Source organism: Orcinus orca, chromosome 8 (genome assembly GCF_937001465.1).
Source record: "Orcinus orca chromosome 8, mOrcOrc1.1, whole genome shotgun sequence".
NCBI lineage: Eukaryota > Metazoa > Chordata > Mammalia > Artiodactyla > Delphinidae > Orcinus > Orcinus orca.
The window spans coordinates 49,670,005-49,697,308 of NC_064566.1; the positions used below are offsets into that span (position 1 = coordinate 49,670,005).

The 27,304-nt window shown below is 52.0% G+C and overlaps 3 protein-coding genes and 1 non-coding gene across 6 annotated transcripts; 3 read left to right on the top strand and 1 right to left on the bottom strand.

Moving 5' to 3' along the window:
- The first annotated feature begins 35 nt into the window (after positions 1-35).
- Positions 36-11,307, top strand: CHRNA10 (cholinergic receptor nicotinic alpha 10 subunit). Its single transcript, XM_004279845.3, has 5 exons — positions 36-6,340; positions 8,083-8,228; positions 8,646-8,800; positions 9,614-10,146; positions 10,834-11,307. Exons 1-5 carry the CDS (start codon positions 6,259-6,261, stop codon positions 11,289-11,291), a joined length of 1,374 nt encoding a protein of 457 aa, XP_004279893.1. The 5' UTR covers positions 36-6,258; the 3' UTR covers positions 11,292-11,307.
- On the top strand, positions 2,782-2,854 carry TRNAW-CCA (transfer RNA tryptophan (anticodon CCA)). Its single transcript has one exon. It is a non-coding gene; the product is annotated as a tRNA-Trp (tRNA).
- Positions 11,308-11,327: 20 nt separating the features above from the next.
- ART1 (ADP-ribosyltransferase 1) lies at positions 11,328-22,695 on the bottom strand. Its single transcript, XM_004279737.2, has 5 exons — positions 22,618-22,695; positions 16,314-16,440; positions 15,265-16,042; positions 14,151-14,192; positions 11,328-12,676 (listed from the first exon to the last, which is right to left on the bottom strand). Exons 2-5 carry the CDS (start codon positions 16,374-16,376, stop codon positions 12,579-12,581), a joined length of 981 nt encoding a protein of 326 aa, XP_004279785.1. The 5' UTR covers positions 16,377-16,440; positions 22,618-22,695; the 3' UTR covers positions 11,328-12,578.
- An 897-nt stretch (positions 22,696-23,592) lies between these two features.
- Positions 23,593-27,192, top strand: ART5 (ADP-ribosyltransferase 5). 3 transcript variants are annotated; one of them, XM_049713890.1, is made up of 5 exons: positions 23,594-23,958; positions 24,265-24,422; positions 25,398-26,127; positions 26,714-26,746; positions 26,835-27,192. In XM_049713890.1, the coding sequence occupies exons 2-5, from the start codon at positions 24,339-24,341 to the stop codon at positions 26,906-26,908; spliced, it is 921 nt and encodes a 306-aa protein (XP_049569847.1). In that variant the 5' UTR covers positions 23,594-23,958; positions 24,265-24,338; the 3' UTR covers positions 26,909-27,192. The 3 variants fall into 3 exon arrangements, with proteins under 3 accessions (XP_049569848.1, XP_049569847.1, XP_049569846.1); XM_049713889.1 differs by having other exon boundaries at positions 23,595-23,958; positions 26,832-27,192; XM_049713891.1 differs by lacking the exon at positions 26,714-26,746 and having other exon boundaries at positions 23,593-23,958; positions 26,832-27,192.
- The last annotated feature ends 112 nt before the right edge of the window (positions 27,193-27,304 follow it).

The window sequence follows — 27,304 nt, forward strand, 5'->3', positions numbered from 1 at the left end:
GCGCGCGGGCTTCAGTAGTGGTTGTACACGGGCTTAGTTTCTCTGCGGCATGTGGGATCTTCCTGGACCAGGGCTCGAACCCGTGTCCCCTACATTGGCAGGTGGATTCCCAACCACGGCACCACCAGAGAAGCCCTGCCACTCACTCTTAAGTCTTGTCTTCCTCCTTTGTTTTTGTTTTGTTTTTTTGGTTTTGGTTTGGTTTTTTGGCCGCGCCGCATGGCATGCGGCTTCCCACATGGCGGGATCTTTAGTTGCGGCATGTGAAATCTTAGTTGCAGCACGTGGCATCTAGTTCACTGACCAGGGATCAAACCTGGGCCCCCTGCATTGGGAGCACAGAGACTTAGCCACTGGACCACCAGGGAAAAGTCCCTACCTACTCATTCTTGATAGTCCTCTTGTTTTCACTTTTCAGTCCTCATTTATTTCTTAAATCATATTACATACACTTATATGTTGTTTTTAAAAGAGGCAGTATAATTGTAGTATAGTGTAGTATAGGGATGGACTGTTTACCCCAATTATGTTCAAATCCTGGGTCCACTGGAATATCCTATGGAATCTTGGCTAAGTTATTTCCTGTGCCTCAGTTACCTCATTTGTAAAATGGAATCAATAATAGTATTTACTTCATAGGGTGTTGTGAGAATTATGGATTAATATATGTTAAAGTGCTTAGAGCACTACCCAAAGTATATTAGCTACTCAAATTATCATTAATATGTCCAATATGTGATCTCTTGCTTGTTTCTATGAGTGTTTTTGTTTCAGCTAACTCATTCATGGTGGATTATGATTTTTTTAATATTTATTAATTTATTTGGCTGCGCAGGGTCTTAGCTGAGGCACGAGGGATCCTTAGTTGCAGCATGTGGGATCCAGTTCCCTGACCAGGGATCAAACCCGGGCCCCCCGCACTGGGATCTCAGAGTCCTAACCACTGGACCATCAGGGAAGTCCCAATATTTTTTTTTTTTTTTTTGCGGTACACGGGCCTCTCACTGTTCTGGCCTCTCCCGTTGTGGAGCACAGGCTCCGGATGCTCAGGCTCAGCAGCCATGGCTCACGGGCCCAGCCGCTCTGTGGCATGTGGGATCTTCCCGGACCAGGGCACGAACCCGTTTTCCCTGCATCGGCAGGCGGACCCTCAACCACTGTGCCACCAGGGAAGCCCCCCCAATATTTTTGATAACAGCTTTACTGAAATAGAATTCACATACCATACAATTACCCATTTAATGCGTACAATTAGTTTAGCTATATTCACAGAGTTGTGCAGCCATCACCACACAATCAATTTTAGAACATTTTCATCCTCCTAAAAAGAAACGCCATAGCTTTCAGCCATCATTCCCCAACTTTCCCAGACGTACACAACCACTAATCTACCTCCTATCTCTATAGATTTGCCTGTCCTGGACATTTCATATAAATGGAATCACACAATATGTGACCTTTTGTAACTGGATTCTTTCCCTTAGCATAATACTTTCAAGGTTCATCCATGTTGTAGCATACATTGGTACTTCATGCCATCTTATGGCCATATGATACTTGATTGTATGGACATACCACCTTCTATTTATATATTTCATCAGAATCTAACACCACATAGAAAAACTAAGTCAAATTAGATCAAAGACTTAGATGTAAGACCTAAAATTATAAAACTCTTAGGGACTCCCCTGGTGGTCCAGTGGTTAAGACTCCACACTCCCAATGCAGGGAGCCTGGTTTCAATCCCTGGTCAGGGAACTAGATTCCACATGCTGCAACTACAGGAGGCCACAAATCGCAACTAAAAGATCCTGCATGCAGCAGCGAAGATCCCACATGCCACAACTAAGACCTGGCACAGCCAAATAAATAAGTAAATATTTAAATAAATAAAATTATAAAACTCTTAGAAGAAAATAGAGGGTAAAATCTTAACATTGGATTTGGTAATTATTTCTTGGATATGACACCAAAGGCACAAGCAACAAAAGAAAAAAATAGACAAAATGAACTACATGAAGAATTTTTAATTTTGTTCATTCTAAAGACACTGAGTAAAAAGGCAACCTAGAGAATGGGAGAAACATTTGCAAATAATTTATCTGATAAGGGATTAATATCCAGAATATATAGAGGACTCCTAGAACTCAACAACATAAAGAGAAAAAAAAATCAATTTAAAAATGAACAAAGGACTTGAACGGACATTTCTCCAACGAGGATATACAAATGGCCAATAAGCACGTAAAAAGATGCTCAACATCGCTAATCATTAGGGAGATACAAATCAAAACTATGAACCAGATACCACCTCGTATGCATTAGGATGGCCATTATCAAAGAAAACAAAGTAAAAGATGTTGGTGAGGATGTGGAGAGATTGGAAGCTTTGTGCATTGTTGGTGGGAATGTATTCAATAAAAAGGTATGTCCGCTGTGGAAAACAGTATGGCAATTCTTCAAAAAATTAAAAACAATTACCATATGATCCAGCAATTCCACTTCTGGGTATATATCCAAAAGAACTGAAAGCAGAATCTTGAAAGGATATTTGTACATCCATGTTCATAGCAGCATTATTCACAATAACTGAAATGTGAAAGCAACCCAAGTGCCCATCAAGAGATGAATGGATAAGCAAAATGTGGTATATACATACAATAGAATGTTATTCAGCCTTAAAAAGGAAGGAAATTCTGACATATACTACAACATGCATGAAACTTTAGGACATTATATGAAGTGAAATAAGCCAGGCACAAAAAGACAAATACTGGGATTTCCCTGGTGGTCCAGTGGTTAGGACTCTGTGCTTCCACTGCACTGGGCACAGGTTCGATCCCTGGTCAGGGAACTAAGATCCTGTGGGCTGCACAGCGCAGCCAAAAAAAAAGACAAATACTGACATGATTTCATAGAGACAGAAGGAAGAATGGTATTTGCCGGGGGCTGGGGCTTATGAATCTAAATGTGTGTTTCTGAAGATATCTTGACTAACTCACTAGGACCATAGTGCAAATACTGTTGATTGCTGTGCATTTGTCAATGTACTAGGCAGTTGCCTTGCATTATCAGGTACTTGCATTGTCTCATTTAATTCTTACGACAACTATTTAGGTGAGGACTGTTAATCCCACTAACCTGTTTGATAAAACTGAAACACAGAGAGTTTCAGTATCTTACCCAGGTCAGACAGCTCATAGGACAGAGCTGAAAGTAACTCTAAAGGCTTTGTCTTCAGGGAGATCAGCTTGTGCTTTGTGACCACCTAGAGGGGTGGGATAGGGAGGGTGGGATAGGGAGGGTGGGAGGGAGATGCAAGAGGGAGGAGATATGGGGATATATGTATATGTATGGCTGATTCACTTTGTTTTACAGCAGAAACTAACACACCATTGTAAAGCAATTATACTCCAATAAAGATGTTAAAAAAAAAAAAGGCTGTTTTCCCAGAAATATAGATCAATGGAACAGGATAGAAAGCCCAGAGAAAAGCCCATGCATATATGGTCACCTTATTTTTGATAAAGAAGGCAAGAATATACAATGGAGAAAAGACAGCCTCTTCAATAAGTGGCGCTGGAAAAACTGGACAGCTACATGTAAAAGAATGAAATCAGAACACTCCCTAACACCATACACAAAAATAAACTTAAAATGGATTAAAGACCTAAATGTAAGGCCAGACACTATAAAACTCTTAGAGGAAAACATAGAACACTCTACGACATAAACCTCAGCAAGATCCTTTTTGACCCACCTCTTAGAGAAATGGAAATAAAAACAAAAATAAACAAATGGGACCTAATGAAACTTAAAAGCTTTTGAACAGCAAAGGAAACCATAAATAAGACAAAAAAAACAACCCTCAGAATGGGAGAAATATTTGCAAATGAAGCAACTGACAAAGGATTAATCTCCAAAATTTACAAGCAGCTCATGTAGCTCAATATCAAAAAAACAACCCAATCCAAAAATGGGCAGAAGACCTAAATAGACATTTCTCCAAAGAAGAAATACAGATTGCCAACAAACACATGAAAGAATGCTCAACATCACTAATCATTAGAGAAATGCAAATCAAAACTACAATGAGGGGCTTCCCTGGTGGCGCAGTGGTTGAGAGTCCGCCTGCCGATGCAGGGGACACGGGTTCGTACCCCGGTCTGGGAAGATCCCACATGCCCCGGAGCGGCTGGGCCCGTGAGCCATGGCCGCTGAGACTGCGCGTCCGGAGCCTGTGCTCCGCAACGGGAGAGGCCACAACAGTGAGAGGCCCGCATACCACAAAAAAAAAAACTACAATGAGGTATCCCCTCACACCAGTCAGAATGGCCATCATCAAAAAATCTAAAAACAATAAATGCTGGAGAGGGTGTGGAGAAAAGGGAACTCTCTTGCACTGTTGGTGGGAATGTAAATTGATACAGCCACTATGGAGAACAGTATGGAGGTTCCTTAAAAAACTAAAATAGAACTACCATACGACCCAGCAATCCCACTACTGGGCATATACCCTGAGAAAACCATAATTCAAGAATAGTCATGTACCACAATGTTCATTGCAGCTCTACTTACAATAGCCAGGTCATGGAAGCAACCTAAGTGTCCATCATCGGATGAATGGATAAAGAAGATGTAGCACATATATACAATGGACTATTACTCAGCCATGAAAAGAAACGGAATTGAGTTATTTGTAGTGAGGTGGATGGACCTAGAGTCTGTCATACAGAGTGAAGTAAGTCAGAAAGAGAAAAACAAATACCGTATGCTAACACATATATATGGAATCTAAAAAAAAAAAAAAAAAAATGGTTCTGAAGAACCTAGGGGCAGGACAGGAATAAAGACACAGACGTGGAGAATGGACATGAGGACACGGGGAGGGGGAAGGGTAAGCTGGGATGAAGTGAGAGAGTAGCATGGACATATATACACTACCAAACGTAAAATAGATAGCTAGTGGGAAGCAGCCACATAGCACAGGGAGATCAGCTCCTTGCTTTGTGACCACCTAGAGGGGTGGGATAGGGAGGGTGGGAGGGAGATGCAAGAGGGAGGAGATATGGGGATATATGTATATGTATAGCTGATTCACTTTGTTATACAGCAGAAAATAATACACCATTGTAAAGCAATTATACTCCAATAAAGATATTAAAAAATAAATAAATATAAATAAATAAAGGCTGTGTTTTCCCTGTGGCCCAATACCGCCCGTGATGTTTAAGCATAGGGAGAATACTGAGGCTCAGACTGGGATGGCTGTGGGATGGCGAGGATGCAGGCTGCATCTCCTGCTTTGTGGGGCCACCTGGAGCAGCCTCAGTCTTGGCACCCCTCTCACCAGGAGGGGAGAGCTTGCTTGGCACAAAGCACCCGGCCTAGACAGATGTGTTCCGTCCCTAACTGAGGGCACAGCTGACAGATGAAAGGGAGCCTGAAGAATTCAGTAATGATGACAGAGCTGGGAGGACAGTTACCATCCACTGGCCCTGTCCCCTCACACCTTTAAGCCCCAGTCTCTTGCAGATCCTGACCTGGCATCTCTGTACCCTCCAATCCCCCAAGTTGGGCCTGAGCATGGGTGCTACCTTACAGAATTTGAATAATTCAGGTCCCAGTGACCTGAGGTGTCAGTTTCAGTTGCTCTGTTCCCATGGACACAGGTGTCCCAACTCTGTAATTAAGCTAATGAAAGGGAAAGGGGGCACGGCCTTCTGTCCTGTGCCTCAGAAGGCTCAGGGCTGATGGAGTCCCTGTCCCTGTCTTGCTGAGAATGCGCCAGGCTCCCCCAGAGTCAGGTGTGGGGAAGGGCTTGAGGAAGTCAAGGGGGCTGAAATAGAGGCAGGAGAAAGGAAGAGAGAGAGGAAGACCAGAGTCAGGGAGGCAGAGACCAAGAAAGAGTTACAGAGGGACGGCTAGAAGGAAATCGAGACAGAGAGGCTGAGTGAGAGGTAAAGGGGGTGGGGGGCGAAGAACAGGGCAGAGGCAGAGGCCAGAAGAGAAGGAGAAACAGTAGATGCCAAGGCCCAAGGACTAAAATCCCAGGGCAGGTACAAATAGCAGGGTCAAGGAACTGGAAGGGCTGCAGGACTCCCTGCAGGGTAGTTGGACTCAACAGAGATCCCAGTCTTCCTTCTGCCTTGCAGGGACTGTCTACACCATCCTTGCCAGCAGGGCCTGATGCTGCCGTAGGTCAGGCCAGGAGGCTCCTGTCCAGAGACCTGCCCTTCCTCTGGCTGCGGCAAGGCCATGGGGCCCGGCAGCCACCGCCTCAGCCTCAGCATCTCTGTCTCCAGTCTGGGCCTTCTGCTTCTGCTCCCACTCCTGCCAGGTATGCTCAGTAAACCAGCCCTGGCCTCTCTGGGCGTTGCTGCTGTTCCCATGCTCCCCAAACCTCTCTCCACGTGCTCTCTCTTCATTTCTGTGCTGGGAGCAAGCACTGTCTGGGGAGTGTGGAGGAGGGGGAGCTGAAGAGGGCAAGAGGGGGCTTGCCTGACTGGGGCGGGAGCAGTTGATGGGGCAGCTCCCAGGGATAGGGCTGGGAAAGCCAGGGGGACCAGAGCGCGAAGGGTGAGTTTGGGCTTTATCTAGCAGGCCTGGGGAGCCATTGAACAGGTTTAAGCAGCTACTGGTCTAGTCAGATTCATTTGTTTAAAAGCTTGATCTCTCAGAAGTGTGGCAGGTGGTTAGAGAGGTGAGCCCGAGGTGGGAGAGCAGGGAGGAGGCGGCTGCTGCCGTGGTCCATATGCAGGGAGGATGGGCCCGAGCTGGAGAGGTGATGAAGCATTCAAGAGCATTCAGCAGTATGACTGACAGGATGCGGGCACAGAGTGGTCTGCAGAGAGGAGGGGCAGAAGGGAGAGACAAATTACCAGATTTCCAGCTGAGGTCACCGGGGAGTGCTGTTTGCTGAGATGGGGAACACAGGACAAGGAACAGGTTTCAGAACATGGAGGGAGGAGAGTCTTCCCTGGTGGTCTAGCAGTTAAGACTCCGCGCTCCCAATGCAGGGGGCCCGGGTTCGATCCCTGATCAGGGAACTAGATCCCACAGGCCGCAACTAAGAGCCCACGTGCCGCAACTAAGAGCCTGCATGCCGCAACTAAAGAGTCCACACGCCACAAGTGAAATGATCCCGCACGCCACAACGAAGATCCCGTGTGCTGCAACTAAGACCCAGCACAGCCAAATAAATAATAAATTTTTAAAAAAAGAAAAAAAGAAAACAAGAACGTGGTAGGAGGAAAGAAGTTCATATTTTGGCCCTACACAGTTTAAAGTGCCTACAGGACATTTAGGACATTCAGGTCTGGAGCTCAGGAGAAAAATCTGGGCTGAAGAAAAAAGGAGACAAGGGCAAAGGACAAGATTCTGGGGAACAATACCTAAATCAAGGACTGAGAAAAAAAAAAAGGGACTGAGGACAATGGGATGTGTCACAAAACCCGGGGAAGAGTGTGTTTTCAGGAAGGAGGGGCCCATAGTGTCAGAAGCTTTGAAGACATCAACTGAAGTGCAGCTAGAGAAGCAGAGACAGGCTGGAGGGACTGGAAGAGGCAGGGCAACAGGGTTCTGGATGCCTGGTTGAGAACTGGGACTCTTGCCATCTGTTTGGGCCCCTCCAGCATTTGTTCTTTTGTTTGTTTTGTTTTGGCCACATCACACGCCATGCAGGATCTTAGTTCTCCAACCAGGAATCGAACCCGTGCCCGCTGCAGTGGAAGCGTGGAATCTTAACCACTGGACTGTCAGGGAATTCCCAGCCCCTCCAGCATTTGTGGTGGGGCAAGCAGAATCCAGGTCCTTGGGAAGGGAATGGTGGGGAAGAAACCCAACAGCCTTGCTTCAGAAGATAGTACCTACTCACACTATGGCCTTCACCTCATCTATCCTTGGAGGCAGGCCAGGGAGGAACTAGAGCCACAGGTAGACAGACAGAGAACAGGGACAGTTAGACAGCTGTGAGACAGTGGAGCAGCTGACAGGGCCTCAGTCTTGTGGAGGGTACAGGTTGTGAGCAGAGGCCCCTGGACTAGGGTCTCGGATGGACACCCTTTCTTACTGGTCCCCCAGAGTGCTTCGGAGCTGAGGGCAGGCTGGCACACAAGCTGTTCCGAGACCTCTTTGCCAACTACACAAGTGCCCTGAGACCTGTGGCAGACACAGACCAGGCTCTGAACGTGACCCTGGAAGTGACGTTGTCCCAGATCATCGACATGGTGCGTTGGTTGTTGTACAGTCGTGGAGTGTGCTGGTGACAGTGTCAAGGAATGGGGGAATGGGAGACTGGGATTAATCTCCAATCAATTCTTTCCTGTAAACATTAAGATTAGCAACAATAACAGCTACCAACTGTTGGAGCCTAACTGTTGGGCGCCCACAGTGTGCCCAATACTTTGCACACTTGAATCCATGCCTAGCAGAGATTACCACCCATGTAACTTCTGAGGAAACTCAGGCCCAGAGAAGAGAAGGACCTGCCAAGGTCACCTAGCAAGGCTGGCTGGGAACTGAACTGTATGGGCAAGTCAGGTTTGCGGGTGCTGACCAGAGCTCTATAGGTGAGTGTGCACACACAGGGCAGGCTATGTGCAGACGTCTGTCCACATCTATGCCCACTCTCTGCCCCCAACTAGGATGAGCGGAACCAGGTGCTGACCCTGTACCTGTGGATCCGACAGGAGTGGACAGATGCCTACCTACGATGGGACCCTGACGCCTATGGTGGCCTGGATGCCATCCGCATCCCCAGCAGTCTCGTGTGGCGACCGGACATCATACTCTATAACAAGTACTTCCTACCTGGGCCCCTTCCCTCTCCTACCCCTCCCTAGAGTTGCCCTTGGCTCTGGTGATGCACTTGTCCCCCATCCTCCACATCGAACCCGGCTCCTATGGTGCCCTAGACGCTTTCCCCTAGGACCCTTCTATGCTGCCAGGAAGGTGTTGGCAATTGTGGCTGCATGGTGCAGTAGGGCTTCCTGACCACACACACACACACACACACACACACACACACACACACACACAGCGGCTCATGGCAAGGGCCTGCAGGAGGGACCTCACAGCCCCTTGATGGCACCTCCACTTTAGGCTGTCTCAAGCCAACCCAGGCTGAGTGTCTCCTAGGAATCCTCCGTGTGGTCCAGGGCCAATTCTGTATCTCTCGCAGAAGGGGTTCTGGGACACAAGTGCCTCTTTATGGCACTCTCCACCCTTTTCTCAGGGCACCCCAGGGCCTGCCTAGGGATTTACCTTCAGGGCTTAGCCCTCTGTAGTCCCTTATGCCGCCTAAGCCAGTTCTGTGCTTCCCAGACAACACATAGCTCCGCATATTTTCCTCAGGGCCCCTCTAGGAGCTTTGCAGATGACACTCAAGGAAAGCCACCGTGCGCCCCGCGCCAACTTTTGAGCTAGGTCTGTGTCTCGTTCTGGGCCCTACAGGCGCCGGCCCCGCTAGGCCTCCAAAGGCACAGAGGGCCCTCTCTACCGCTCCCTTTGCCCTCTGTGCCGCCCCCAGCGGGCCGGAAGCGCACCCCTTTCAAGGGGCAGCCCTTACCTCCCAGGCCACGGCGCCTCAGGCAGCCCCACCCCCTGCCCGCAGGGCGGATGCGCAGGCGCCAGCCTCAGCCAGCACCAACGTGGTCCTGCGGCACGACGGCGCCGTGCGCTGGGACGCGCCGGCCATCACGCGCAGCTCGTGCCGCGTCGACGTGTCGGCCTTCCCATTCGACGCGCAGCGCTGCGGCCTGACGTTCGGCTCGTGGACGCACGGCGGGCACCAGCTGGACGTACAGACGCGCGGCGCCGCCGCCAGCCTGGCCGACTTCGTGGAGAACGTGGAGTGGCGTGTGCTGGGCATGCCGGCCCGGCGGCGCGTGCTCACCTACGGCTGCTGCTCCGAGCCCTACCCGGACGTGACCTTCACGCTGCTGCTGCGCCGCCGCGCCGCCGCCTACGTGTGCAACCTGCTGCTGCCCTGCGTGCTCATCTCGCTGCTGGCGCCTCTCGCCTTCCACCTGCCCGCCGACTCGGGCGAGAAGGTGTCGCTCGGCGTCACCGTGCTGCTGGCGCTCACGGTCTTCCAGCTGCTCCTGGCCGAGAGCATGCCGCCGGCCGAGAGCGTGCCGCTCATCGGTGAGCTCTGAGGGCCCGGGGTGGCGGGGGAGGCGGCCGGAAGAGGACGCCCTCAACCCGGGTTTGAAGTGCGCGGGTGTCCGCAGGTGCAGGAGTGGGAGCCGGACCGGCCTGGGTCAGCGGAGGGGCCCCGCCGACCGTCTTGGGGTCCGGCCTCGTTCTGAGATTGAGGGGGAAGAGGTCGGCCCCTTCCAGGGAGAAGGGGCAGAGGAAAGAGTTGCTCTTTCCTCAAGGACTTGATGGAGGAAGGTCGACATCCCCAGTGTTATAATCACAGGCAAACCATACTAAGTACTCACTGCGTGTCAGGCGGTCTCCTAAACACTTGACGTTTATTAACTCAAGGAAGCAGCACCACACACCTGTGAGGAAGGTTCTGTTATAACTTGCTTCAGATCATGCTGGTTCTATTTAAGAGCATGACTTTCACGGGACTGTGGGTGAGTCCAGCCTCCAGCAGTCGGGGGGAACAATTAGGGAGCAGGTCGCTTCTGAGAACCTGACGGGGGAGTGCGGGAGAGGGAGCCCTTGGCCCTTACCTCCTTCCCGCTTCCATCCATTGGGCTTGGAGGGTCCTGCGAGCCTTACGGGGGAATGAGCTCATTCCTCCTTGTGCTCAGGCAGTTGGGGAGCTCAGGCCCCCTGAGTTCTTGTTTGGGGCCTCAGTTCCCTTTCCCTCTCTTGCAGGAAAGTACTACATGGCCACCATGACCATGGTTACCTTCTCCACAGCGCTCACCATCCTTATCATGAACTTGCATTACTGTGGTCCCAGTGCCCGCCCAGTGCCAGCCTGGGCTCGGACCCTCCTGCTGGGACGCCTGGCGCGGGGCCTGTGTGTGCGGGAACGAGGGGAGCCCTGTGGGCAGTCTAGACCTCCTGAGTCATCCCCCAGCCCCCAGCCTCCTGACAGAGAAGCTGGCCCACCAGCAGGCCCTTGCCATGAGCCTCGGTGTCTGTGCCATCAGGAAGCCCTGCTGCGCCATGTAGCCACCATCACCAACACCTTCCACAGACACAGGGCTGCCCAGCGCTGCCATGAGGAGTGGAAGCGCCTGGCCCGTGTCATGGACCGTTTCTTCCTGGGCATCTTCTTCTCCATGGCTCTGGTGATGAGCCTTCTCGTGCTGGTGCAGGCCCTGTGAGTCCCAGGGGTCTGCTGCAGCCACAGCACCTCCAGACGGGGATGGAATGGCCAGGCCAGGTGGTGGTTGGCCCTCAGGCCACTCAGTCTCTCTCCACTGGCCCTCAGAGCCTGGGACATCCTCTCTTCAGCGCTACTTACTTCACACACCAGAGGGAGTACTCATTGTCTCTGTACCCTAACCTCCAAGGGAAATCCAGAGCTTTCCGCTCCCCTGATTCCTGCAGAGGAGGGACTCTAAGAAGGGTCAAGATCAAAGGGCAGTCCTGCAGGGACAGAACTGAACTCCGATGCTGAGTGTTAGTGCTTTCAGTGAGGAGAGTGCAGGTAGTACAAACAGAACTGCCACACTTCCTGTCTTCTCTTCTTTCCTCTGTGGCTGCTGTTACAGGGACTTGGTCTTGCCTGTCCCTACCTGGGGGCTCAGGGATGGCAACTGGGAATTCAGGATTCCTGGTCCAGTTTCCAGAGCAGGAGGCCACACAAGGATTTGGCCCCAAAGCCCCGACTGATAATAAAGTGTGTGCCTATCACTTCCTCCACGTCCTCTCTTATCTTTAGGGCCCATGGTGGTGGAACTTGGGGACCAGCCTCTTAGGGACCTTAGGACTCATGCATCAGAGCAGAAATTACATCTTTGCTGACAAGAAAATGAGATCCAGTCTACCCTGTTCCCACACAGTGACATCCGGAGAGCTTGAAGGTGCCCAAGGTAGGGGCAGTACAGGAACCAGCATTCACAAGGTATTTATTTGTTCCTTTCTGACTTCCACACATCTTCTGGCACCACCTCTGTGCCTCGGACGCCGTCCCTGCCCTCATAAGCTCACAGTTGGACTTGGGAGACCATGGCCCTTTGGGAGCACAGAGGCGGGGCCCCTAACCCAGCAGGGTGGAGAGGCCAGAGAAGGCTTCCTGGAGGAGCGAATAGGAGCAGTCCAGGTGTACATGGGAAGCATTTGAGTAGTATCAGCAAATACCGTGGCCAAGTATTGTTCTCCCCAATCGCCCCACCTCCAAACGACTTTAATCTTCTATCTCCAAGTGAGTGGTTACCTGTCCTGCAGTCCCCCCACCTCTATTCACCGTCTTACTCCTAGACCCCTGGATGAGGCCCAGTCCCTACATTTTCCTCTTCCCGCTAGCAAGCCTGGCAGCTGCCAGAGAAAATCCCAGAGTTCCCTCCAGATGGAATTACCGCAGATCTTGGGCACGCTTAAAGCATACATGCGGCTGACAGCCTCATGTTGGGCAGAGGTGACGGCAGAGCTGTTCAGTGGCTGATGGATTAGAGGAGTCCTGGACTCTCTGGAAAGGCTTCTCCAACAAGGAACCAGAGCAGCAGTAGAAGGGACCAGACTGCAGACAGGGGGCCCTGACCCATGGCTGCAGGGAAAACAGAGGCACAGAGATTTAGGGGCAACATGAGATACACAAAGAAACAAGATGAACAGAGCAGAGTGAGCTGACTGATACACAAAATTAGGGAGGAAGGTGGAGATGAGACCAAGGAGAGCCCCAGTTCCCCTTCCAGAGGTCCTTAGGTCTGTCCCCCAGTCTCCTACTGACACAGCTGAGGCACTGCAGGGTGGGATGAAAAGGGTTAGAGATCTGAGTGGGATCTGGTGATGCAGGTCTTTGCTCCTCTGCTCAAACTCTGGTGGGAGAGTTGCTGGTGCACTGGGATGGGGGATGGGGAGGGGGGCGGGAATCCTAAACTCTCGCAGTGCTTGAAATTATGTTATCAGACCTCAAAGAGGCCGAGTTGGCGTCTGGAGACCTGGCTGGTCTTGACTCTGCCACTAACTCACTCTCACCTGGAGCAAGTCACTTCTGTCTCCGAGTCTCACTTTACTATATAATGAGGATAATACTCCCTGTCCCACCTCCTTCCAGTCGATAGTTGTCCAGTAAGGATAAAATGAGATGGTATCTGAGGAGGTGGGGGCCAGCCTGGTACGGTGGTTCCAGGTTCAGCTCCAGGGCCAGGCTGTTTGGACTGAACACTTTTCTAGTTCTGTGTGTGGGGCTGGTTGCATCATCTCTTTGTGCCTGCCTTCTCTCATCTGTGGAACAGGGGCGATGACATTACCTGCATCATTGGATCATGGTGAGGATTCATGGAACCCTGAGTGGTACTGTGTCATGGAGAAGGGTGGCTGGGGCTCCTTCCTATCCGCTGTTCTCAGAGCCCTGAGGGTGGAGGCGGGACCCGAGGGGGAGGGGCGGCTGTGATTTCTTCCCTGAGAATGGCCTGTTCCCGCCTAGAGAAGTGGTGGCTGAGGCAGGACCTGGCACAGCAGGTGTTCAAGGGAAGGGAAGAGTCATAGCCAAAGGGAACCTGGGGACCGTGTAGTCCGATATGCCTACTATGCAGATAAGGAAACTGAGGCCCAGAGAGGGATGTTTGGTCACAGAGAGAGTTAGGGCAGAGCCTGGGCTAGAGCCCAGGTCTCCAGAAGCCAAGACCTGACCTTGATCTTGGGAGGTGGTCTGAGAGAGCTCTGAAGGCAGTAACAGACCGAGGGCTCTGCGGCAGGAGGAGGAGAAGGCCCAGGAGGACTTTGTGGAGCGGCCCTTCCCTCCGTCGCCTCAGTGCAGCCTGGAGCTCTCTGGGCTCTGGTCAGTGGGCTCCTGGGAAGGCGGGGACGGCCCCAGGCTGGGTGGCCATCTCCCACATACACATTCAGTGGGGAGGGTTAGCAACCTCCCACAGGTGTCTGCTTAAGGGAGTCTACTTTTTTTGATTGAAAGGGGGTTGTTTTTATTTTACGGGGGATGTCCATCCAGGAGAGGGGCCCAGACCCAGGATAGCCAGCTCAGCCCCCAGCAGAGCCCCACAGATGCCCGCAGCCCTCACCTGAGTTATCCAGACAGCAGGGCCCTGACTTGCACTGCTTGTCTGTAGGGAAGAAACAGCAAAGAATCAAAGGCTCGGCAGCTCTCGGGATGGTAAGGGACTCCAGAGCCCCATGGTCCTGACTTGCTCTAGGAGAAGCTGGTGTGTTTTCTCCTGATTCTGCTTCCTTACAGTGGGACCTCCCTTGCCTGGGTTTGACTTGACCCATGACTAGCAGGGCCAGAAAGGCGCCAGCCCTTGAAGCCAGGGTCATCTGGGCACTCCTCCTGCCCCCCCGGCCTGTAACTTTGCCTCCATGCCACACCCGCCTCTCCCTCTCCCATGTCTTGTCCCAGCCAAGGAGGGGCTAGTTTGTGTGTCTCCTTCACCTTCCATCAACTCGTGCACGCTCGTGATGCTGTCCAAGGTGGTAACTGAAGCCACGCTGGACCTTATCCCTTGAGATGTGGTCCATGGGTCCAGCCAACAGCCTGCCTCTAACTATTGATATGAAAAGTGGGCCTCACAGGCCCCTGGGCATCCCTCAATGAGGACCAGCAGCCCACAGCCCCTTCAGAGGTTAAGGACCTGGGCCCATCTTCATGATTACTCCTCTGGATGGTCCAGGGAGGATGGACAGGAAAGCATCCGAGACCTGCCAGAGCCCAAGCTGGAATTTAGGGGTAATACACCTGACTGCTGGCTCACCACCCCACCCCACCCCCGCCAGCACACATGACGGCACAGGGGTTCTATGCAGTCAAATAAACACACTCCTCTCAGAAAACTGGGGTGGGCCGCTTACTCATTTCTGGCAGCAGCTTCCAGCTGGGAGGAAAGCCTGACACCAAGTCTCTTTGCCCTCAGATGGCCAAAGACACCTGCGTTGGTCAGGAAACCCTCTTCAGTCTCCCCGCAGGCAAGTGGCCAGCTCTGGCTTAGACACCTCCAGGGTCGAGAAGCAAGCGTGCTACTTAAGAAGGTTATGTCTCTCCTTGGACGGAAGGGGTGGAGGGGCTGGGGGACAGGACTCGGTCCTTCTCACTGTTTCTAATATCTCTGTATGTATCTTCTGAAAACGGGACGGGCAAGGCCACCTTCCGCCCAGCTGCTGGCTGGCACGTGCCCTGCTCACCTTTGATGTACTCACAGTTGTATGTGCTGCGCTGGCCCAGGGCCCGGAGGTAGATGCGGGTGGGGCCCTGGGCCGGTCTGCTGGCATTGATCACCTGGAAGGTCTCGAAGGGAGGGATCAGCACCTCCTCCTCCCCAGGGAAAAAGGAGTAGCCCTTGATAGGGGCCCCGAGGCAGGTCCAGATGCCAAAGAAGGTGTCTTCCCCAAACTGCTGGGCTGCAACATTCTGCAAGGATGCAGAGGCAAAGCCCCCCAGCCTGACGGTGGCCCCGGGCCCTGCTGGCCGGAAGCGTAGGCCCTGCACCCCTCGGAACACCTGGCGGCACTGGGGTGGACGCTGGCCCCTGCCCAGCAGCTGCAGGGCCTCAGTCAGCAGGAAGTGGAGTGTCTTGAAGGAGAAGTGGTGGAGGTAGTGGAGCCGGGAGCGGCCAGCCTCGCGCACGGCCGCGTTGAATTCTTTGTGCAGGGGGCTGTTAGCTGTGTAGGCCAGGAGGGCCACCCCGTGCTCTTCTCGGAAGCCTGCGGGCGGGGACAGACGGGTAGGGCTGAGGCCCCACTTGGACCCCCAGGCCTGGCGCTCCTGCCACTGACTGCTTGCCTGAGCCCAGACATCGGCGTACACTTTGTTGGCCTGGAACTCCGTGCGGTTGAGATCCGGGAGAGCCGCCGCCATGGCTGCGGCACAGCCAGCATACTGGTCGTCAAAGGAGGCCAGGGCCATGTCCAGGGGCATTTCTCGAGAGAAGAGGTCTCGTCGTGTGATGGGGTGGCTCTGGGCCTGAGGCAGGGGGAGCAGCAAGGACTGAGAGATTAGGCCCTGGGAGAACGGGAGCCCTGTTATCCAGCTTCCCCCTCCACTGAGCTGAGAAAGAGTAAGGGCCCCAGACACACCTGGAGGGGAAGGGGCTTGGGAACTACTAGCTACAGATCCCCGAGACCAGGCTCTGGGGCTGTCCGATCTCCAAGCTCTGAGCGATCTCCAAGCGAAGCATCCGGCAGACTTCAGAAGCCAGCAGCTAGGGGATGGGGTCAGCGGAGGATGACTGTACCTGAAGTGCTTCCATGAGGCCCATGGACACGAGCAGCAGAGACATCATGGCAGGGGTCTGCATGTTGGAGGTGACCTTGGGCAAGTTACTCTTTGGGTCTCAGTTTCCTCGTCTGGAAAATGGGAATCTGCACAGTTTAATAAATTGTGATGAATTGACACCTAGCCTGGGCCCCTTTGGGTGCTTGACACAGAGTCACAACATAGAAACGGAGGCTCAGAAGAGAGAGGGGACCCTTCTTGCCGGAAGGAACATGGGAGACTTCCTGGAGGAGGTGACATGTGAACAGGGTCTTGTGGGACAAATAGGAGAATAAGGCTTCAGTCAAGGGAGGTAGGAGAGAAAAGATTGGGGTTGAGGGTGGGAAAGGAGTTTGGGACAGCAGGAATGGGAAGAGCAATGGTATTAGAGGTAGGGACTCGGGATGTAAAGAGTGAAAGACGTTCTGGCTGGTGTGGCAGTTGCAGTGTTGGAAAGCCTGGGGCCAGTCCTGAAGGAGCTTGACTGCCACAGTGAGAGGTCCAGGCTTCTTCTCAGGGGGACATGAGGCTGGAACAGGGCAGATCCAGGAGTGGTCAGCTGGTGGGGCCACAGCAGGACTCCAGGGTCAGGCTTAGAGCAGGGCTTGGGGATCCAGAGGGTCCTCCTCTGTCCCTGCAATCCTGCTGCCAACTGAACCCTCACCCTAAGCCCTCAGCTGATGCCAGGCAGGGACCCCCAGGTGGTGCGGGAAGAGGGGCTGGGTGGGGGAGAGTACAGAGGGTACTGCTTCCCCCAGGGAAGCCTCCTGCATCCTCTGGGTGGGCACGCTGAGGGCCCAAAGTGGCTCCAAGAAGGTGTCTCAGCTTTGGGTCAAGATTGGAACAGACAGTTTCTAAGTTGGTGCTGCTGCTTTTTTTATTTTATTACCGAGTAATGCATGCTTATTGTGTATGAATGAATCACAAAGCCCTAGTCCCCCTTTTCTTGCTTTCCCTCCATGTCCCCCTTCTCACTGTTACCCATGCCTGCTGTTTCCGTGGTAATGTACCTTCAAGACCTTTTCTGATGCACACACAAGTAATATATTTAAATATACATACACACATAGTTTTCTGTATACAGCCTGTTTTGGGTTTTTTTATTGTCACTATTTTCAAAAAGAAAAAGGAAGTGTGCTTACACATACATGTTCTACAACCTTTTCCCAGGTAACAATGTACCATGGACTTCCTGCCATGTCACACATGCATATCTACCTTGTTCATTATGATGGCAGCATGGAATTTCATATATAGTTAATCCATAATTTATTTAACCATTTCCTTATTGAGGGACACTTAGGGTTTTTTTCCTAATTTTTTGTTATTACACATGATATTGCAGTGAACATCCATGTATATAAATCTTTGTCCTCTTGTCTGCATATTTTTATAGGAAAGATATCAGGAAGATGATATTTAAAGGATCTGAATAGTATTCATTTAGATAGCCACTGCGCCACTGCCAGGTTGCCATCCAAAAGGTCCCACTTCACCCTCCCACCAACAATGGACAAAAGTGCCCTTTTCTCCATGTCTTTGCCAACACTGGGCATTATTAATCTCTCTTAATTTTCATTTAACTGGTGGTACAAATGGTATCTAGTTCTTAATTTACGTCTCTGGTCACTTAACAGGATCAATCATAACTGTAATTTTTTTTTTTTTTTTTTTTTTTGGCTGCGATGCGTGGCAGGTGGCATCTCAGTGCCCCAGCCTGGGATCGAACCTGGGCCCTCGGCAGTGAAAGCTGGAGTCCTAACCACTGGATTGCCAGGAAATCCCCATAATTTTAATTTTTTAAAGTTTTAACTTAATAAAAGGTAGTACATTTTCATTATTCAAAATTTATAGTCCACGAAGCATGCAGTGAAACGTCTTTCTCTCACTGATCCCCCAGCCCCAACCTGCTCTCCCCAGAGCTAACCAATGTTCCCATTTCCTGTATATCCTTCCAGAGATACTCTAGACGCATACCAGCAACTTCTCGGGTATTTCTCTTTTCCTTCTTTTATACAGACTGTAATACAGTTAGTGGTTTTTTATCTTTAGAAGTCTGATGAAACCTGAAACTGCTCCTCAGAAAATGGATATATGCACCTTCACACAGACGTTACACAAATTTCAGGGTGGTTATGCATCTGCCCCAGTCTCACTCAGGTTAAGCATCCTTGCTCCCGAATCTCCTCTGGCTTCTGGTGGGGCCTAAGTTTTGATAGTTCAGTGACCCTAAGATGCTGGGATGTTATGTGGCTATAATTTTGTGAGTCTCCAAATCTAAGATCCTCTAATTGCCAGTATACAGTTTAAATTGAGGTGTGAGTTTCTCTGGGCAATGGAGTTAGCATCCAGCAGAGTTTATCAAATTCAACATGTCCCAAACTGAACTTATCTTCCCTCCCTCAAAACCTGCTTACTCATTTATTCAGAAAATTCTTGAGCATCTGTAATGTGTCAGGCACTGAGGATAAAATTATGAACAGAAACAACAAAACCCACATCCCTGCTTCTTTAAGCTCTTTTAAGGTGGAGATGGAGTTGGAGTGAGGAATTTCAAGTAGCATGTTACAAGAACCCAGAGAGCCTGATGGAAACACATTTGTACAAGGAGTGGGTTTAAGTGAGGGGCTGACCAGAGGAGATTCGGAGCAGGTAGAATTAAAAATGGCATCACAGGGCTTCCCTGGTGGTGCAGTGGTTGAGAGTCAGCCTGCCAATGCAGGGGACACGGGTTTGTGCCCCGGTCCGGGAAGATCCCACATGCCGCGGAGTGGCTAGGCCCGTGAGCCATGGCTGCTGAGCCTGCGCACCCGGAGCCTGTGCTCCGCAACGGGAGAGGCCACAACAGTGAGAAGCCCGCGTACTGCAAAAAAATGGCATCACAGTGGGGTGTAAACCTGAGATACCGCTCCCTAATTCCAGGATAGAATGCTAATGGGCAGAGAATTCAGCAGCAAAAAACTAGTTGAACTCTTGTGGTCTCTTGGAATCCACCAGAAAAGCCTGAGCTTCTATAATCTTCTCTTTGTGGAGAAATTAGTCCATGGGTTCAAGTGGGGCTTTCCTCACTCTGTACCCCCATGAGGGGAATACATGACCCCAAACTGGTGCTCTAATGCCCTGGCCATTGTGATTGGCTCAGAGTCTTTCCTGAGATTTGATAGATGGGTGTTGTGTAAAAGAGAGTGTGCCAGACACTGTTGATTCCCCAGCCCGTATCCCCTCAGCTCATCTTGAAGTTCAACACAGGTGCAATGGATAGTCCTCAAGCATCTGACAGCTTCCCACCCTTAGTGTTCTATATATTTCTGTGTCCAAGGCTTTCTCCATCACCCTGGGAGCTTGCTCAGGGCAACCCCAAAGTGCAGGAGATTTAATGTTCCCAAGGACAGCTGTCACCCAGTGAGGGTAGTCAGATTCTCTATTCCACAGAGGGTCCCCGATGGGACATAGTTGACCACAGTGGTCGCACAATTTTTGTGGGGGAGCTTTTCTCTCTTCTTCAACTCACTTTGCCACTCCTTCAGTGGTACTTCCTGGGATCACCTTTCAGATAAGCTGACTACACCCAATCCTTGTCTCGGGGTCGGCTTTTGGGGGAACCAAGAGAGAAGGTCTTCTCTTTGGGTCAGAAACCATCAGAACATGGCCCAGAACTGTTCCTTCAGCCTGGACCCAGTGGAGCAGACCTGGGCCCAGCCCACAACAGGGAGGTGCCCAGCTGAGGCAGACTGGCAGCCTGAAGCAGAGCTGCCCATCCAAGCTCACTTTAGCCAATCTACAGTCAACGTGAAGACCCAGGAGTATGAGAATAAATGTTTGCATGCCACTGAGATTTTGTGGCACACAGCAAAATGGTCATGCAGTGAAAACATGAGGCAAACTATGTCTGTCACTGCCTCTCCACTATCCTGTTTCTGTCCCCGTCTCTGCCCTGCAGAAACACAGCAATAAAAGGTACCAGAGGCTTGTGATAGGGCAGGAGAACTGTGAAGTCAGACATTGAATCATGTGGCCAGACTAAGGTATTGGCAGTGAAGGTGGACACAGCATTACTAGGTAGAATTTACTAGACTTGGTGTCTGATGGGATTTAGGGGATGAGATGGGAAATCAAGGCTCACAACTCTGGTTCCCATGCTCAGGGTTGGAAATACAGAGGAGAAGCAGAGGAAACTTTAAAAGCTCATCCCAGCACATAGTAGGTGCTCAATTAAAAAAATGTATTGAATAAATGATCAGGTTAGGAGGGGAACTGGTGAGTTCAGTTTGGCACATGTGGACACTCTAGGGGCAGACATCCAAGATGGAGCAGAATGGACAATAAAAGACATTTGAGAGTCATAGGTGTATTGAGGTCAGGGAAGAGATAAGGTCCCCAGGGAAAGAGGCAGGGAGGGTTGAGGAAAAAAGAGAGCAGCTTGAAGCCAAGGCACAGGCAGAGCAAGACACTTCCTTGGGTTTCTAGGGACTCTTCACTTCTGGCCTTTGGGTCCTGTTAGATACCCTGGGATCCTTGTGATTAATTCCTCTTTGGGCTTCATCCAGCTCAGGGTGGTTCCCGTGAACTTGCCAACAGAAGAGTCTCGCGTAATCTACCATCCTTATTATTCATCCAGTCACCCAAGATGGTTACTTGGGTTTCCATTCATTCAGCCATTCATCAAACACTAGATTAGTTGTCAACTAGTGCTGGGCACAGTATGGGTCCAACCTCGATGCTCCTTCCCTTTCCCCATCCCCACATGCCCTGCCATGGCTCAGGTCAGCCCCTGCCTTCTCCCTGATCTCCCTACCTCCGCTGTCACCCCTGCTAATCCACACTGCTGCTGCTCCGCGGAGTAGGGAGAACAATGTTTCTAAAGCACAGTTGGTCATGTTCCTTACCTGCTTGAAAACCCTCTGTGGCAAACCTGACTGGAAGAAATATCTCAAAATGCAGAGATGACAATTATGAGGCAAGAGATGAGAAGACATCCAGAAAGAGAAAAAAAAAAAAAAAAAGCAAGAGATCAAAACAAAACGTACCTCCTTACCCTCAGGACAGAATCCAACCTCCAGGCACTGGCATTTGAAGTGCTCTGTGACCTTGCCTGCCATAACCTCTTCAGCCTCGTGCCCCACCACCCCTGCTTGACTTCTACAGTACAGAGCAAAGTTCCAGGTGAGGCGCTGCTGCTTCCCTCCATGTGCTGGGGATGCCCTTTTCCAACCCACTCTTCAAGGCTTCGCTCAGGAGCCACCTCCTCCAGGAAGCCCTCTGACTCCTCTGGCTTCCTAAATCACCCTGTGCTTTCCCCTGTCACTGTCCTAATCGTACTGTGCTGCCCTTCAATGTCTGCCTCCCCCCTGGCCTGTGAATTCCCTAAGGGCAGGGACCAGGTATGACCCATTCTGTGTCCCCAGAGCTCAGCCCAAGGCCAGGCACAAGTGAGCCCTCCTGGAATGTTTGCTGCAAGTCTGAGAGGCTTTCTGGGTGCAGCCAACAATGTAGAGCACTGCAGAACAGGTGCATTGGTGACTTTGTGACCAGTTTTGCAGGGAATGGTGTGGAGGCCAAAGTGGTGGGGAGGGCCTGGGAGGCCAGGAAGTGGAGGCACTGGGCAACTCCTTTTCCTATCCCAGCTACCCTTCTGTCCTTCCTCTCCTCCTGCTCAGGGCACTTCTTGTCAGTTTCCCCTCATCCAGACCCTTGATGAACATTCCCTACTGGGGATGTGACTCCAAATCCCTCCCTAGAAATCCCAAAATTTCCCAATGGCCTCAAACCTCCCTAGGTATCCCAAACCTCTCCATCAGAGGTGCAATGGTCTGAATATTTGTGTCTCCCCAAAATTCATATGTTGAAACCCTAATGCCTGATGTGATGGTATTAGAAGAGGGGGGGGGCTTTGGGAGATAATTAGTTCATTAGTTCATGAACCCTCATGACTGGGATTGCTGTTCTTATAAAAGACACCCCACGGACTTCCCTAGCACCTTCTACCATGTGAGAACACAGTGGGAAGGTACTGGCTATGAATCAGGAAAAGGGCCCTCATCTGACCAGGCTGGCACGCTGATCTCAGACTTTCAGCCTCCAGAACTATGAGAAATGTTTGTTTGTTGTTGATAAGTTACCCAGTCTGTGGTATTTTGTTATAGCGGTCTAAACAGACTAAGGTATAAAGTTCCCTGAAACTCTTCCAATGATTCCTGTGACTCTCCCATTAATACCTCTAATTTCCCCTTTAAAAAAACCGCTTTTCATGCCCAGTGCCCAGGAACAAGTGGTGTGCCCCTTACCTAGACTTTCTCCGGGATGGGGAAGCTGGTACTGGTCTCCAGCGATGGCCACCAGGGGAGGGGAAGGGCAGATTTCTCTTTTATACCGTCAGTCCCCCACCCCTTGTACCTCTCCCACACAGCTGCTCAGAAATGTGACACTCCCCCATCTATTTCTGGACTAGCATCTGCCCAGTCTGCTCTGGGCCAGAGCACGTCCCATGAAAAGGGAACCCCTGAAGCCAGAGGGAAATCAAGGATCCAGGCTAGAACAGCTGCCTCCCCACTGGGTTTGGTCCAGCATTGAGCACCCCTGGCCTCAAGGAGTATCTCCTTATTTTTCCTTTCATGTGAGCATGGAGACTCACCTAAGGTGCAAGGCGAGATTCCCAAAAAGCCTGGGTCCCAACTCTAGCACTCCTTGGCCATGTGATCTTGGAGGACTTTCTGCTTCACTCAAGACCCCTGTTCAGTGACTAGGTTTGACTCCATCTCTTGGGGTCTTTCTTGGGGTTCCAGGTCTCGGGATGGGAGAAGCAATTCCCCAAAGCCAGAGGGTAGAGAGAAGACAAAGCCATGATACCAGAGGTTCAGGCTGCCAGAAAGCTCTTCCCAGAGCTGCTGATCCCTCAGCTGGCCCCTTCTCCCATTACCTCCCAGTGGGCATCTAAGACTCAGAGCCAGGTTATTTATAGGCAAGCCCAGGGAGGTGAGGGGGAAAGGCTAGTGTTGATAAACATGGGGTCACCTGAGTCTGCGAGGTCAAGGGAGAGAGGGTGTAGGGAGGGGCGGGGCTGGACCCTGAGGTTGTGAGGGAGAGAGCTCTGCATCTGGGCCAAGCTTGCTGAAGGGAAGGGGCATAAAGAGAAGGGAGTGGGGTGGGGGCCGCTAAGATGCTGGACCACACGTGACCCACGTGTTCGCCATATGCAAATTGTATGCAAATGAACGAGCGCGCAAGTGGTGACCTCTCGGCTGGCTGGACCCTCTTGGTCTCTTCGGCCTAGTTGTCTGGAGCCCGGGCCGTGGCGGTCAGTGGCCGCCCGAGGGAGAGACCACGTCTCGTAATTCCCCTCCTCTAGCACTGGTTTTGCTCGGAGAAAAGGGTCCTGGAGAAAGACCGTGCAGTCCTTGGGAAGGAGAGTTAAGTACGACCCTCAGCCCCGCCCCCCGAGCCCCAGTGTTTGTCGTTGGGGAAGAGAGGTGTCGGGTTACCGCCAGTGGCGCTATAATTAGCCGCGGGACTTCGTTGATCCGCGGGACTCCGGAGACAGGAGGCAGCGCGGCGCCTCCGCAGACTTCAGTCCCCGCCGCCAGGAACCTTCAGTGCCCCTTCCCGCTCTCCGCCTCCGCCACCTCCAGGTGAGTCCCCGGCTCCCCGTCCCCTCCCTTCTCCAAGCGGAGCCAAATTACCGCTCTCCCTTTAGCATTCCCGAGCAGAAGGTGCTGAGCACCCGGGCAGCTGGGAGGTGGGGGAGCTGAGACTGGGGTTGTGCTGGGGTGGAGGCGGGGGGTGGGGGGGTGGGGTGGGGTGGGTGGAGGATAAAATCCAAGACCCGCCCACACACTTAGGGCTGCTCTGGGCACCGCCCGCGCCCCGCCGGGCCAAGTCTTAGACCAGGGACCCCTCACACTGTAGAAGAAACTCTCCAACTTTCTGTCCCCCAGCCCATCGAAGCCAAGACTCCACCGTCGCTGGTCCCACCCTCAGCGGGATCTCACTCTCCAAGTCTCCCAGAGGAATGATGTTGGTGGCTCTGTTGATCGCCCTTAGCTGCCTTGGCATCCACACTCTCAGCGGCATCCGCATTTATGCCCCCTGGCAGGTAACTGGGGGGAACCATTTGCTGCCACAAAGGGAACAGTTGGGGTGGACCCGGGGCCTGACTCCTCAAAGAGCCTTCCCAGGGACGCTTCTCTATGATGCCATTCCTCTTAATCCTCTTCCTCTCAGGAACCTCCATCACTATAGGGAGCCCCAACTTCCCATTCCATCTCCCAGAACCCGACCTCCACCCATTGGTCCTGCTGTGATCCTCCTTCCTTCTATGGTCCTCCCTTGGGATTGCCTGCATCTTTCTCCTGTCACTTCCCATCTCCCACCACAGGCCCAGCCTAACAAACTCCTTTGGGCTACCTGTGTACTGCCCTCCCGCAGCCCCTCCCACACCAGGGCTTGACCTCCTCCCAGTCCCCACCCCCAGGTTTGAGGATGAGGGCTTCTCGAGCAGGAGAGGACTCAGAGCCTCAGAGCTGCCAGTGACTTGCTGTGGTGTCTAGCACCTGTGTGAGGGGGAAAGAACCTGAGGATGGGGATGGGGTCAGGTAATTGGAGACTGGCCATACGTTTGTATGTCACCTGCATACTGAGCCTTAGAGCCAGAACGGTGCTTGGAAGTCTTGCAGCCCCACGTCCCACTGAGTGCAGGAACCTCTCTAATGATAAATGACCCCTCTTAGTTAGTACACAAGTGAGGATCTATATGCTATCCTTACAATAACCCTGTGGGGTTGGAAGTATCCTCAATTTATAGGTGGAGAACCTGAGGTCCAGAAAAGTTAAGAGACTCGCCCAAGATCTCACAGCCCATAGGTGGTGAAGCCAGGATTTGAACCCATGTCTGTCTGGCTCCAGTGCCTGTTATTTAAGCCCTTGAGCTCTTGCCAAATTTCACACCCCAGATATTTGGGCATAGAAATGAGATTCTGTGTTTCTGAACTGATCTGCCGCCAGAACCTCTGCCCAGTACCCTGAACTTACACCCTTTCCTGTGTGGCCCCTCTCTTCCTTACCTCTATAGGCCCAGAATGTTTCCATCCAGAACCTGAGCCTGGCTCCAAACACCTTCGATGATGCCTATGTGGGCTGCTCGGAGGAGATGGAGGAGAAGGCAGTCCATCTGCTAGCGGAGGAGATGGCTAACCATACCAGGCTGCGGGAGTCCTGGGAGACAGCCCAGAAGGCCTGGGAGCAAAGGTGTCCAGGGCTCAGCCTGCCTCCTGGCTTCAAAACCCAGCACGGAATCGCCGTCATGGTCTACACCAACTCATCCAACCCTTTATACCGGGAGCTGAACCAGGCTGTGCGGACAGGCGGTGACTCCAGGGAGTTCTACATGCAGCACTTCCCCTTCAAGGCCCTGCACTTCTACCTGACCCAGGCCCTGCAGCTGCTGCGGGGCAGTAGGGACTGCAGCAGGGAACCTGGGCAGGTGGTGTTCCGAGGCGTGGGCGCCATTCGATTTGAACCCAAGGAGCTGGGGGTCTCTGTCCGCTTAGGCCAGTTTACCTCCAGCTCCCTGGATGAGGCAGTGGCCCGCAGATTTGGTAATGCCACCTTCTTCTCTCTAAGGACTTGCTTTGGGGCCCCGATCCAGGCCCTGTCTGTCTTTCCCAAGGAGCGTGAGGTGCTGATCCCCCCGCATGAAGTCTTCTTGGTTACCAGTTTCTCCCAGGATGGAGCCCGGAACCTGGTGACTCTCTCCAGCAATAATCAGATGTGCAGCCACTTTAACTGCGCCTATCTGGGTGGTGAGCCATGCATGAGGGAAGCAGGACTGGCAGGATGTCCCTGATTTATTTCAGTCCCCAGGGCCTTCAGGAGACCCACGTGATTAATGGGGAAGTTGAGGGCTGGAAGTTAGCTGGAGTTATTTTTCTCTGTGACTCAGGTTTTGCCAGCTCAGAGAAGGCCCTATAAGTGTTTTCTGGATCTGTGAATATTCTCAGATGATTCTATAAAGGTCCTTGAACGTTTCCTTCTGCTATACAGTCTAAAAGACCAAAAGAACCTGGTTGAGAGGGGCAATAAGCAGAGGAAAGTGACAGGAGTGCTGCTTCAGATCTCAGGAGGCCCTGGGCGTAATAGCGTAACACATGCGCTATTCCCAAGTGCTGAGTCAGGGACAGAATGCGTCCAGGATGGTAGCAGGGATGGAAAGGCAATCTGGGAAGATTTCCTCGAAGAAGAAGGAGGAAGGGAAGTCAGAAGTTTGTATTTAGGACAAGGGAAAGCTAGATTGAGATTGGGAATGGCCGTGCCAGGGACTGGTGAGAAGGGAAGTTTGGGGTGTGAGGGTCTGTCTGCATGGAGGCCTCACTGTGCTGTCTGTTGCAGCGAAGAAGAGGCCAAGATGTGAGTCTGTGCCAAGTGAGTCACCCTCCTGCCCCTCCCTCAGCTGCTTTGACTCTCCCTGGCCCTGCTGACCCTTCACCACCTTTTCCTCTCTCTCCAGCAGGAGGACAGGCCGACTCACTCTCCAAGGGGGCCTTCTCTCTGCTCTCCTGGAAGGCCCTGCCCTTGGCCTCTTAGGGGTTCCAGCTCTTAGGAGCTGGGCTCTGAAAGTTCAGTGCCTGCCACGTAGGAGTCCTGGGAAATGATGACATCCATATGAAGATGGGAGGCTTTGAAGAGCCTGGAGAAGCCAGAACATGGTTTCGGACCCAGACCTAGCACCCCGGCCAGGATGTTGGCAGATCTGAGGCCATGGTAGGGTGGAGGGATCCCCGCTACGTGCTAGGGACTCCAGGGGGCAAGCAAGGGTAGTACTGTGACAGCCACTGGATTAAACAGTGTTGCAGTGTGGTGACCTCAAATTTCATGATTGGTTTGTTCCATGAGACTAGACCATCTGCCCTGCTCTGGCCATATGGGACTCAGGGACTGAGGGACTAAAAAGAATGACTTTTTGATCACTTTTAGACATGG

Excerpts from the sequence above, each read along its gene's own strand:
- CHRNA10 (XM_004279845.3), top strand. The coding sequence starts at position 6,259 with ATGGGGCCCGGCAGCCACCGCCTCAGCCTCAGCATCTCTGTCTCCAGT. Across the intron at positions 6,341-8,082 it reads TCTGCTCCCACTCCTGCCAG|AGTGCTTCGGAGCTGAGGGC; the intron begins GTATGCTCAGTA and ends CTGGTCCCCCAG. Across the intron at positions 8,801-9,613 it reads GACATCATACTCTATAACAA|GGCGGATGCGCAGGCGCCAG; the intron begins GTACTTCCTACC and ends CCCTGCCCGCAG.
- ART1 (XM_004279737.2), bottom strand. The coding sequence starts at position 16,376 with ATGCAGACCCCTGCCATGATGTCTCTGCTGCTCGTGTCCATGGGCCTC. Across the intron at positions 14,193-15,264 it reads CAACTGTGAGTACATCAAAG|ACAAGCAGTGCAAGTCAGGG; the intron begins GTGAGCAGGGCA and ends TCTTCCCTACAG. Across the intron at positions 12,677-14,150 it reads CTGCTGTCTGGATAACTCAG|CCATGGGTCAGGGCCCCCTG; the intron begins GTGAGGGCTGCG and ends TTTTCCCTGCAG.
- ART5 (XM_049713889.1), top strand. The coding sequence starts at position 24,339 with ATGATGTTGGTGGCTCTGTTGATCGCCCTTAGCTGCCTTGGCATCCAC. Across the intron at positions 24,423-25,397 it reads GCATTTATGCCCCCTGGCAG|GCCCAGAATGTTTCCATCCA; the intron begins GTAACTGGGGGG and ends TTACCTCTATAG. Across the intron at positions 26,747-26,831 it reads AAGATGTGAGTCTGTGCCAA|CAGGAGGACAGGCCGACTCA; the intron begins GTGAGTCACCCT and ends CTCTCTCTCCAG.